Source organism: Lichenostomus cassidix, chromosome 3 (assembly GCF_008360975.1).
Source record: "Lichenostomus cassidix isolate B80296 chromosome 3, HeHo_3.0, whole genome shotgun sequence".
In the NCBI taxonomy this organism is placed as follows: Eukaryota; Metazoa; Chordata; class Aves; order Passeriformes; family Meliphagidae; genus Lichenostomus; species Lichenostomus cassidix.
The window spans coordinates 59,120,313-59,132,972 of record NC_139483.1 but is presented as its reverse complement, the minus strand read 5'-3'; the positions used below and the strand labels follow the sequence as shown (position 1 = coordinate 59,132,972).

Sequence of the window (12,660 nt, the reverse complement as noted above, 5' to 3'; positions counted from 1 at the left end):
TGTAAACTGTGTCTGAGAACAAACCACTCTGTGTCTTAGGTAAACTGATCAATCATACATTAAAAAAACCTAAAATACTCTAGGGAACCTAGAAGTATTTATGTATTTTACCATGTATAAACACATTCATCAAACAGCCACTGGGTCCATTTATGAGCTATACATCAATTACTGAACATTTACATAGAAGATACAATCAATGGTAGTTTATCTTTTATACTGCTAAGGGCAAATCCTCCTAATTACAACTTCTTTAGAGAGAAGTTTTTAATATGTGCAACTCTAATGTTCTTAATGTTGTTACACTTTCTCTACTTTTTTCCCCTGAGAGATGAGAAAAATCCTGAGGTTCAATCCCACTCTTTTTCTTAGATGTGTCCTGAACTGTAAAAGTATAAGGAAATAGCAACTTCTCTGGGCCTAAACATAGCCAAAGTAATCTTTTATATAAGAAGGACCCATTTTGCTTAAATACTGAGGCCACATACTGCCTGCTCTTTCTCAACTCTTACCCAAAGAAATGCAAATTTAAACAGATGCTTAATTACTATAGTTGAGATACAGTAAACAAGCAGATAAGAGAGACTGTAAAAGAAGGACAGGAAGAATACTATCATGAACAATACACAGTCATCTTGCATGCAGAATGTCTCAAAAAAGGATTAGGAAATAAACAGGAACCAGTTTTACCTGGATTCCTCCTTGCCAGGGCCTTTTTAATACAGTAAACTAGAAGATAAAGGTACCCTGATCTGGGAGTTTAAAAAGCCCCACACCAATAAAACAAAAGCTGAGCAGATGCATGGAAGAAACTGGAGAATTATCAGGAAAGTCACCAAAATCCCCTGCCTACCCATAACTCAGTCTTACCTAAGAAGGTATTCATCCCACAGGCAGGTAGGCTGGTTTGTTTTTCTGACCTCTTTCACTTGGCAATACACTCAACATACAGCATGAATGGAGTTGTTTAGAATTTTATGTATTACTGCCCACAAACCTGTCAGTGTAACAAGATGATGATAAAATTATTCCTAAAGTACCAAAAGCTGAAGAGCAGCAACAGGGATGGGCTTATCTTCCTTTCATTCTCAGTCCACATTTTGTCTTATAGAGAAAAAAGGCATCCTCCTCATTCATGGCACAATACTGAAGAAACTCATCAACTTCCAGATTTCTGCAATGGATTTACAGATCCCTTTTACCCCTTCTTAGTTTTACACTTTCTTCTTCAAATCTTCAGTTTCATTTGCACAGCTGAAATGGTGCCACTGTCACAGGACTCAGTCCTCAACCACAAGACAATAACTGAAATTATGTGGAAGAACATACAAGAGGACTTGGGCTCTTTATGGTTTAAGGACATATTTATTACAAAATTGTGACCCCAGTACCTAATTTTGTCCTCCAACAAATATGAGAGCAGTTGCTTTTCCTTTAAGGACAAAGGAGTAATGCACTTATGCCTTCCCTATATTTCATAAACCAAAGTAAAATTATGTTGTTTTCCCATTTTCAAGGTATTATTCAAGGCAAGAAGTTTTTCAAAAATACTTTCCACTACAGCTTTGTTGCAAGCACTACCCAAGCAGTGCCCAGGAAACAGCACTTGGTAAGAACTTAACAAACTCTCTATTAGGTTAATCAACACCAGCACTGCTGCGCACTTCAAAAGTGAATATAATTCTTATTTTATTAAGGAAATAAAACACTTACCAACTGCATTCACTTGTTCCTGTGTCCTCTGGGGACTGCCTAATACAGAAACTTGGTAAATTTGAGAATTTTCTTTGGCTTCTGCTTCACTTGCTAATGCTGGGGGTTGTTTAGGTTCACAATGCAAATGCTTGAAGTCTAAGTGCAGTGGAGGTTTTTCTGCTGTTTTTTAATAACATATTCACTTCCACTAAAAGAATTTTTCTAATTCTCTTCATTATTGTAGAATAAGACTGGCCTATTAATTACTTAAGGTTGTTGTCAGGTGACAAGAATGGCTGTTTTAAGAGATGGATGGCCAAAATTATGGCTCAGAAACTCAAATTATCTAGTACTTGTTTTCATTCCCATTTCCATGCTTAAGAAAACAGAGAGCGATGTTTATGCTTAGCATCTGGATACTATCACTGTGCAAGCAAAGCAATCCAACAGATTATTCCAGTATTCCTAGGGTCTGCAAATGTCATTATTAATCACAAATGCTACTCTTTCAGGTTCACAGCCTCATCACATAGCCCATAAAGCTCAGACCAAGGATTTTAAAATACATGGTTTCTGCCAACCTTAAAGTAATGTACAGACTCCCCTCTTTTGAATGCTTATAAAGAACATCTGTGCTGTCTCTCTAAACGAGAGTATAATCTTGCCCTTCCCAAATGCTGGTCATTTAACGCAACTCCTTTTTCACCATTTGACAGAAACACCAATAAATCACCAAAAGAATTGAGTCTTTGGAGTATAAACTCAAAAAATACAGATAAGTGAGCCAGAGGGAACAACCACCACCCCAAAAAAGCTGTTTAGTATATCCATTTCAGTGCCTTTAAAGCAACCTATAAACTGAGTCTGGTAGTTAACTGCTGCTGTGCAGACAACAGGATACACAAACCAGCCAGGAACTCACTCATCCCTGGAAAGAACTGCAGACCTGGAAGCACTTCATGCCTTTAACATGACTCAGAAGGAGCTGTTAACCTACCCTGCAGTATTTAACCAAATCAGCATACAGGTATTTCAAATGAAAGGAAAGAGAAGGGGGGAAAAAAAGAGGAGGAGGAAAAAAAGTACTAGGAATAAAACACTACCTAGGAATGCAGCACCTTCCCATTTATGTAAGAAGAATCAAAGCATTAAACCATTAAACTAATTTTATCAAAAGAAAAAATCAACCACAGTGGCTAATAATAGCATCTAAAGTCAGTAACCTCTAACAGAAGTGGTTTAAAAATATTAAAAGTTAAAACAAAAACCGATTTGATTAACAACTTCTCACTTCCAGGTTTCAGCCACCTCAGTCAGAAAAAATCCAAACCTTTAAATCTTTACATGCTGTGACATTACACCCATCTATTTAGCCTATGTCTACCAAGAAAATTATAATGCCTTTCATTACCAAGCTTCGTTTCAACTGATTCAGAAATCCAAATCATTACACGCTAAGGGTTTTGCTCTCACCTGTCTCTCCTTAATTCACACTTACATATCTACTCACAAGTAAGTAGAGCAAGGAGATGAAGGGTTTTCTTTGGGGTGGGGGTTGTGAATGGCTTGTCATGCTATCTGAAAGAAAAGGTAGCAAGAAAGGAAAGCCAGCCCCGCAGAGATTTACAAATGCAAGAAACTTAGTATAAATAGACCTTTTGCACTAAACAAGACCACACACACAAAGTATTCATATGCTGAAGAGCTGGCAAGCCTGTGGAATGAGTTTGCAGTTTCTAGTATATTCACAAATTGAGTCAGGACTGATTACTGGTAAAAACTAACTGCAAAAAGCATATTTGTTTGGCTTTTCTGAATTGACAAAGGAAAAGAGTGAAAAGATAAGTTTATTACATTTCTGCTGAGCACGAGTGGAAAGCCTCTTTAACTGGAAATTTTCTACTCTGAAAAGTGAACATGGAATGTACCAAGCAACACTGTCACTTCAAAGACAGATACAGCAGTTAAGCGAAGAAACACAAAAGTCTTGTCAAAATTCCAATTGTATTTATACTCATTAACAATTTTGAGTGCGGAATCTGATAGACTTTACCATCCTTATGGCACAAAACTAACATTGACGTAAAACTCTTCCAACAAAAAACAGGGAGAGCCAAGGAGATTTTTTAAAAGGGGGCTGTCACAAATGAGTGGTCTAAGGTCGCTTAAAGATACACCAGCCTGGGGCCAGGATGGGGGAGGTGAGAGGCAGATGCACCACGCAGGGAAAAGAAGTGTGAGAACAGGGGGGAAAATGACAATCCACTTCTTTCTTCAGCTATGGGGGAAGGACTGATGGGACCGACCGTTGGGTAAGTCCGAGACTGGACTGGGTTTTTTGTTTATTTAACATTATTTTTAAACCAACACCAGTATCTCCTCTGTAAAATTTATGACAAATAGCACTGAAGTTAACACAACGTTTTGGTATGCATTGTCCACTTGAAATGCAAGCCATACTCAGACGTAAGCATACTGATTGGAGAGATACCTGAGAAAAGTATATTCTACAGTTGCAAAAGTGCATTTCTTCTAAGGAATCAGAAGTTGAGCAAAATATAAAACTGTCTTTGGTATTTTATAAGAAATCCTCCCTTTAAAGAATTTTAAATAGAGCGATGGCAGTCAGCACTGAAACCTTATCTAGTCATGAACTCAGTCACATCTCTTCAGCACTCTCATGGCTGATAAGTGCTTTCACATTTACAAATGGGATGACACTAGGAGACCCAAGACAACTGATACCATTTTGATCTTACTCCATCCAGCCTAGTACCACATAGATATGATACAGATATAATGAAGCGTCAAAATATAAAATCAGAGCATTTTTCTAATTAATAGGGACAGGACAACTCTCTGCCAGGTCTTGTAATTTTATTTTTCACTGTAGTGAAGGTCTTGTAATTTTATTTTTCACTGTAGTGAAGACAACAAAAGCAGCCTAAAATTTCAGAGCTTCAGTAGAATCTCTTCTTTTTTACTTAAAACCATAAATAATTTAAAACCAACAAATATCATAAACCATACTATAGGACTCACAAAGATACACAACTTCTATTTCAAAATAGTAAAACAAGAAATAGTTCAAGAAGTCAGTAATCCAGTCAAAAATTTAACTCTGAATAGTTTTGAATTCATTTGAACTACAGCCACCATTATTCTTCATAGTATTTTTCTCTTCTGGTTAATATTCATAAGTCATTTTTACTGTTACAGAACAAGTGTTTACACACAAAAGAAAGCATACAACTCCACCTCAAAATAAATTGAGTAACCAGTGTGTAATAATTAGAATGAACATACCATAATTTAATTGCAACAGAACTTGGGTTTAAAGTATTCAACAGTGTCTCATAAGTCAGTGGAATTAATTTCATGACATGGTAGTTGAGAAATGGCTTCTCTTGCTACTCAATTAATAAATATAATCACATGTTTTTAGTAAGTGGCAATAGAAGTAAATGACTTTCTGACAATCTGAAAGGTCCAATCTTTCACACACTAGCAAACAAAAATAACCTCATATTACCTTAGTATTGGGCAAAGAATTGAATTTTTTCACAGCACCAATCCTCAAGAAATTAAATCCCTCAACTCTTTGACTGAAAACACAAACACAGCTTTCAACTACTTGGCTTCCTAGTAAGAAGAGACTAAGTGACTTGAAACTACATAGTAGGTGTGGACAATAGGTCACTTCAGCTGGAGAGTTTGCATAGTTTTAAACAACTAGTTTAAAGCCACCTGTAGTCAAGGCTTACCAGGAAGCAACACAGGGTAATGACCTTTCTGATCTAAAAACTTAGGTGTAGAAGACTTTATGCTCAGCCAGATGATACAAAATTGTCACCAGTGCCACCTGTCACTGCCCAACTGGCTAATACCAGCCTTTAGAAACCATGGCCATTTTTCCTCTCCTACCCACATTCACATCTCCATGAGCAATCCTATTTAAAACTCACAGAGCATGGGGAAGGACAGATCATCCATGGAAAGATGCAAAACTGCAGAAACCAGCTATAAACCAGTTCCTGCTGTGCTCCAAAGTGGGTGTCACAACATCCTCTAATCCTAGCCTTGTATCTAGGTGCCATCTCCACTAAGTCCTCTATTGCTTGACATCACAATTGCTGTCTACTAAGTGCCATGAACAGGCCACTCCCTGTTTATACAATTATATAATAAATGCCTTAGCTATCCATTATAACAAAAGAAAGCATTTAAGCCCAGTTTACTCAAAGCTGCTTGTCAGAAACACTAGCATAAGGCTGTCATCAGCTGGCATGCAGTCAGACAGAACACAGCCTCAAACACCTTCACTCAGTCTAGCCCCTCCAGCTTCAGAGGTAGCACCAGGCCTCTCTTCCAGCCTCAATCCATGCCGTCCTGCCTCCTCTTTGTACTTCCTTGGGTGGATGAAGTGCTGGCATGGTGAGCAGAGCAGAGATACAATGTGACTCAAAACAATGTCAGGTTCAACTCGCATGAGCTGCACTGCAATTATGGCTGTCAAACCCAGCCTTGCCACCATCAACCCTCATCCTCCCAAACATCAAATTTAGGTGGCTGCACATCTGCTAGTGAACTAATAGGAAACTAATCCCAAATCCCATCTTTCCTTCAAGGAGACTTGCATAAAGCTAAACCAACTCACCACAGGCCACTTGGTGGCCAGACCTAGCACAGGCAAAGACCCAAGAGCCATTCCAGTGACAGAAATATCCCCTCTATCGCAGCAGTAATTTAAATTAGCTTAATAGCATAGGCAGATTGCAAATGAAGCTCCAAATCTGAGCACACACTTCTGGGAGCAGCACTACAAAGGCATCTTTTCATGACAATGATAAGTTATGACAGATGAGATTCCATCAGCACCTGAAAACACAAGGTATGTCCTAATTGACTCAGCTAACAGGACTGAAGTAATTTTTTGGAAGCTTCCTATTACACATTCAATAGGATCTGTATTGCAAAAGGAAAAGCAGAGATTCCACCAAAACAGATGCTGATGCTCAGTCACATACCAGCTCCTGAGAGGTGAGAAAACCTAGAGGTCTACCAGCTAAAGAGATCACACAAAGACATCATAAAGACTTGAGTGCAAGAAGCAACTCTACAGCATTGCTGCAGATCTCCCTGCATGTTAATCCAGATACTGTCAGTCTTTACATGTAAGAGGATAAACCCTTTTTAACTCACTTGTATTAACAAGACCATCTCAAGAAAGAGAAAGAGACAAACCACGGTGGTAAGCATTAAACTCTCCCAAACATCCTGCATGAGGTCACAGGTCTTTCAAGAACCTTGCTTAAAATCTCTTTCCTCCAAAAGGGCTACTTGAAGACTCTCTCCTTCCCAAGAGTCCTGCTGTCCACTGGCACAGCCACCCCAAAGACCATCATTTAACTGCAATATCTCAGCTCTTCAATAATGAAATAGTTCCATAAAAGTGTCAGCTCACAAGCAGGAGTGAGACAAATGGTCAAAAAAGCCAAGCAAATGACAGGAATGATCACACTATATATAGGGAACAGAACAGAAATCATTATTAAGTGCTATATAAATCCATCAGACAGCTGTCTCATGGATGCTCTGAGCAACATAGAACTGGAACAGAAAGAGAAGGCTGACAAAGGATAAAAAGAAGATATGGAATGGTAGCTTCATAGAAGGTGGCTACAGCTGGACTTTCCTGATCAGATGGGATTGAAGAATCCTGTGTGGTGTGAAGAAGGTAAAATGGGAGAAATTATTACTCATCTTTTAATACAAGAGCTAGGATATATGAAATACAACAAGCTATTTCAAAAAAACAAAGGACCATAGTTTTTCCACACAACTTTTAGATTCCTTACCACAAAGCAAGGCAAATGCTAAAAGCAATACAGGCTGAAAATGCCATTAGGCACAAACATGGTTACAAAGTCCACTTACAGTATAAAATACCAATATTTGTCACTGTGGACAGACAGTACTCAGGGGAAGTCACTCACCTTGACAAAAATCCCTCTCCCCAAGTGCCCACCATCAGAGACTGGATACTGAACTAAGCGGACCTCTCACTTCACCATGTGCTGATTTCTTACCTCACCTGCCTTGGGATTTATATTTATTAATTATCATAAGTAGATCTTAAATAAGAGCAAGACATCTTCCTTGTTTTAAGGTGCACTATGTATATTGCTACCACACTAATCAGGCAGTACTGCGATTTCTCAGACAAAAGGGACTAAACAAGACTTCTGGGGTCATTGTGTTCTGGGTGCTTTCAATTTCACATGTATCAGTTAAGTTCCAATTAGAAAATTTATATCCATTGTGTACGTGAAATATGGCACCTGAAAATACATATAGACAAGTGATCTGTGAACCAAGAGTGTCATGGAAGGAGCTGAATATATAAAAGAGAAGAAAACATTTGAGAAGGAAGGGGTGAAAGCAAGAAAATAATATCAATTCTAATTTCATTCATTTTCCATATTGTCAATACATTTTAACAGCTTGATGGGAAATAGAAAAGTTACTGATAAATCTCTTATACATACATGCCTACCTGCACCACTGTCTCTTGCATATCTTGCATATATGCAAATTGTAGCACATTCAAGGTAAAATATGACTGAAGCATCTTTTGCTGTTCTGGCAGCAAAGAGTTAATTTGAGTTTAATTACTTTAAAGAATTTTTAAACATTTTCAAAGAGCTCTCAGTTTCTTCTACAACATGACTACAAATAACAGATAGGCTTGTTACAATTTTCATATATTTCTCCATCAGTATATTTAATGAAAAAATGTATAAAACAATATCTTCTACTTTATCATATCAAATTTCTGAGTTAGATTCCCTCCCAAAGACAGTCTATAACTATTTTATCAGGGGAAGGGAAAAAGATTAACTTAGAAATATTTACTCTTATATGTTCATTTTTTACACTACCTACTTTGCGTCCAAAAGTCTAAGGAATAACTATTCTAATAAATGACTTGAACTCATAAAACAGTGCTTTTTATGCTTAACTATCCCTATGGTCTGAAATATCACAGTTAAATTACTTCAGGTAAGCTGATGTGTCTAGAATTTTCATCCTCATATCTTTCATTTAGTAATTAAAAACCCCACACATTTGCACAGACACCATCAGAGGCAATGCAATGCATATTTCTATCAGCTAGCTGACAAGCCCGCAGCATATTTCAAATTTTTTTTAATATCCCTTTTTTTCCCTTCAAATTTGAAAATATGCAAATTGCTAAAAATAATATTCAAAAAATATAAGTTTAAAGTGATTGAGTTGTGAAAACAAGCTGAACTTGTTCTTTATCGAACTGTAGGAGTTGCAGATGAAAGGAGGTGCTATATAAGGAATAGCTAGACTTCAACAGAGAACACCCTGCCAAAACATTTTGGCCTAGATTCTGACAGGCACGCACCCAAGTTGAAGGGTCATGGAAAGCAGCGGTGTAAAGAAACAATCTACAGAGACCAGAAAACATTACACTGCGGATTATGGCCGTGTTGGGGGGAAGGGGGCGGGGGAGGAGGGCAGAGAGAGAGAGAAGCTGCTTGGGGTTTTTTTCATTTGAATTCTGTGGAGAAAAACAGAGATACAATGTTTCGATTATGCACAAAGGGGGCGGAGAAGATATACAAGACAATAACAAATTACAAAATGTATCTTGTTATTTTTCCTAAGTTGCTGCTGCTCCTTCACATTTGCTTTCATGGAATATGTTAGGAGGAAGAACAGACGGCAAACTATCTCACGCAGCTCCTGAGGAAGGCCAACTTTCAAGAAATTCATATTCTGTAATTTGATTAGACCCTTAATAAACATGTCAAAGTTTTTATGAAGAATTCTGTATCTGGCTATCCTTCATGCTAAGGAGTAGTACAGAGCATCATAAAAAGGAAATAAAAATCAAATTACAATGAGAGAGAGATTTGTGAAAGGTCCAGACTGACTTAATACTTTCATTAATGACAAAGGAAAATTAACAGTTTTCAATTCGTGCAATTCAGACAAGAAGAATATTAATAAAAAGGCAGCTGAGAATTAGTTAGGTTTAGTTTAATTTGGAAAAGTACAGGCTGTTATATTACAGTGAGGATGGTGGAAGGCAGTCAAAGAAAGATGATTGTAAAACAGTACTCATGTTAAACAACGGAGATGACTAGGAATAAAACAGATGCTCCAGCGTGCACCAGAGAAACTTCTCATTGTAGGCTGCAGAAAGGCTCTCACTGGAACAGACATAGGAACCCAAACCTTTGTGTGTGCATCCACTAAGAATAAAGAAGCCTCATCAACAGAATCACACACACACATTCCTGAGACTGGCTTAGAATAAGTAACAAAACGAAGTTTGTGGCAGTTACCAAGTACAGCAGGGCATAGCTCTACTTGTGGATATCAAATGTATTTAATAAGAGTCAAAGAACCATACCTTAAACCAAGTGCAATGACAGAACCAGCTACTAACAACTTATTTTGATAAACCTTCAAAAAAGTCTCAGAGTCTCCAATTAATAAACCTTTGACTGGTGCAATAAAACAGTATTCTTGATACTTGGCAATAGAAACTAAAGTCTGTAGCTGCTGACATGCTATACACACCAAAAAAAAAAAAAAAAAAAAAAAATCTTGTGTTTCCTAGATACAATTGTTCAACTCCATGACAAGCTTCACCTACTCCGGTCAGAAGGATATTGAACATTCTTTTCCACTTACCTAACACATACCCCACGACCAACCTGAGTGCTTGTACTTGCAATTCCAAAACGGGCTGCATGCCACATTTTCAGCATAAAATACCACAGACCGTGTAAGTTATCAGAACTTCCTACTCTCCTTACACCAGTGAACAAGCTTATAAAAAAATCTTTACGTAAGTGTTACCTTTGGTGTTAACACAAGTCTGATGAGTTAAGAGTAAAGCAAAAATCACTGGTCTGACTTAACTACCGTTTTGAATGAAAAGATATTACGCTTGGGAATATTTATTTTAGCTGTTCCTACAACATACCAGCTGTGTATATGGTACATGTCCCTTTCCCTGGTAAAGGGCTCGTAGGTGCTTACGTAATTTTACAATTCTGATACAGAGACATTAAATTATACACACCAAAGTCAGATGCACAAGGATGGATGTAATCTGTTCAGACCAGCACTGCTTCAACACATTTCTTAATCGATACCATTTCAAATGTCTCAATTAAAAATTAACTTATAGGAGGACCAGGAGGAAAAGAAGAAAAGCCCCTTTACTACACATCAGTCCTTCAGAGTCTCAAGAGTGTAGATACTTTTATTAATGGCAGTTTTCAAATCAGTATCCTATGACAAAGATCTCAAATGCCCGTCCAACTGATGCACCCGATGCAATTGCAAGTACTATTCAAAAGAAGGGGGGAGGGAAGAAAGAAAAATAAGAGCCTTAAGTCTATTGCAAATAGTCAGTTAGTCCTTCGCGTAACACTTCACGCCGCAAACAGTAAGAACATGTTCACGACAAAGCTTCATCCCGAGCAAACGAAGGGTCCTTCATAACTACAGCGGAGCAGGTGGGGGTGACGGTCCAGCACACGAGTCCCCAGTGCCCCGCGTCGCCCCGGCACAGCACAGCACAGCACAGCACGGGAGATGCTGCCCCCTCTCCCCGGAGCGGCCGCTCCAGCCCCGGGCTCTCTGCCCCGAGGCTCCCCCGGGGCCAACAACTCACCACCGCGCCGGCCGCAGCTCCCACCGCCCGGCCCCCCGGGCTTCCATTCCGCAAAACCCCGCGGCGTTGGGCGGCCGGGGGGGAAGGGGCGAGAAATTCGCGGCTTTCACACAAAACAGACGCCGACCCTATCGGTGCTTTCCCTCTCGTTTCTCACCCGCCACTCTTTTTCTAGAGTGGGGAGGGGGGACCCCGGTGGCCAGCGGCAGCTAGTGTCTTCCCGCCCCACGCCTCGGGGCGAGGGGAGCGGCTCGGCTGTGCCCTCCGCACCGGGCAGGGAAACGCCGGGAAAAGTTTGAGCGGGGGAAGGGGCGACAACAGCTCCAGCCCCGCCGGCACCTGGGAGGCTGGCCGGGGGAGAGAAGGAGGAGGAGGTGAGGAGTTTGTGAGGTGCCCGAAGCCCGCGCTCTGCCCGCCCCGCGCCGGCAGCCTGCGCACACGCGTGGGTCGCCCACCGCGCCCCGCAGAGCGGAGAGGGTGGGGGTGTGGGGCAGCCCCTCCGCAGCCCCACCGCCGCTCCTCGAGGGGAGAGCCGGGTCCCGGAGCTGCGCGATCCTTCCCAACCCTCTTCCCTTCCTTCCCCTCCCTTTCCCGGCAGGCAGCCCGGGCACGGCGCGACCCCGCCGCGCCGCCCGCCCTTACCTGGGCGCCGAGCAAGAACTCACCTGCCGAGAGCTGGGCCCGGGCCGCCCCGAGCAGGGCGGGCGAGCGGCCGGCCAGCAGGGCGAGCGCCGCCAGCAGCGGCAGCGAGGCGGCGGCGCCGGCCCCTCTGCCCATGCCGACTTGCGGAGAAGTTTCTGAAAGAGGCCGGGGCTGCCCCGGCCCGCGGCGGCGGGCGGAGCGCACCTCGACCGCCCGTCTCGCCGCGGCGCCTCGCCGGGAGACCCCCGCGCCGAGGGGCGCCCGCTGGCCCCGGGGCCGCCCGCTGGGGCAGCCGTCTGCGGCGCGACGAGCGCGGCGGCGGTGGCACCGATTCCCCTCGTACTCCGGAGTTACTTTGCTGCTGGGCGAGTGGGGCGGGAGGGAGGAGCCGAGCGCGCACGTCCAACCCCCGCTCCCCGGCACTTGGCACGGGAATGTGGGACTCCGGCCCGCAGCCCGGCGCGGGCGCAGCGGCGCCCGGCAGCGCCTCCTGCTGCAGGCGCGGGGGCAGCACCGGCTCCGCTCGGCTCGGCTCGGCGCTGCCCGGATCGGCTCCGCTCCGCTCGGATCGCCTTTCCCTGGCGCGGCGCGGCTCCGCG

General features: G+C 42.0%; 1 protein-coding gene across 14 annotated transcripts in view; it reads right to left on the bottom strand.

Annotated features, from left to right (window-relative positions):
• The window catches only part of PTPRK (protein tyrosine phosphatase receptor type K), a 387,113-nt gene extending 374,860 nt beyond the window's left edge, over positions 1–12,253 (bottom strand). For all 14 annotated transcript variants that reach the window (XM_085055984.1, XM_085055988.1, XM_085055985.1 and 11 more), the window contains exon 1: positions 12,085–12,253. In XM_085055984.1, coding sequence (XP_084912110.1) covers positions 12,085–12,196 — 112 coding nt within the window. In that variant the 5' untranslated portion in view covers positions 12,197–12,253. The remainder of the gene's footprint in view (positions 1–12,084) is intronic.
• Between the last annotated feature and the right edge of the window lie 407 nt (positions 12,254–12,660).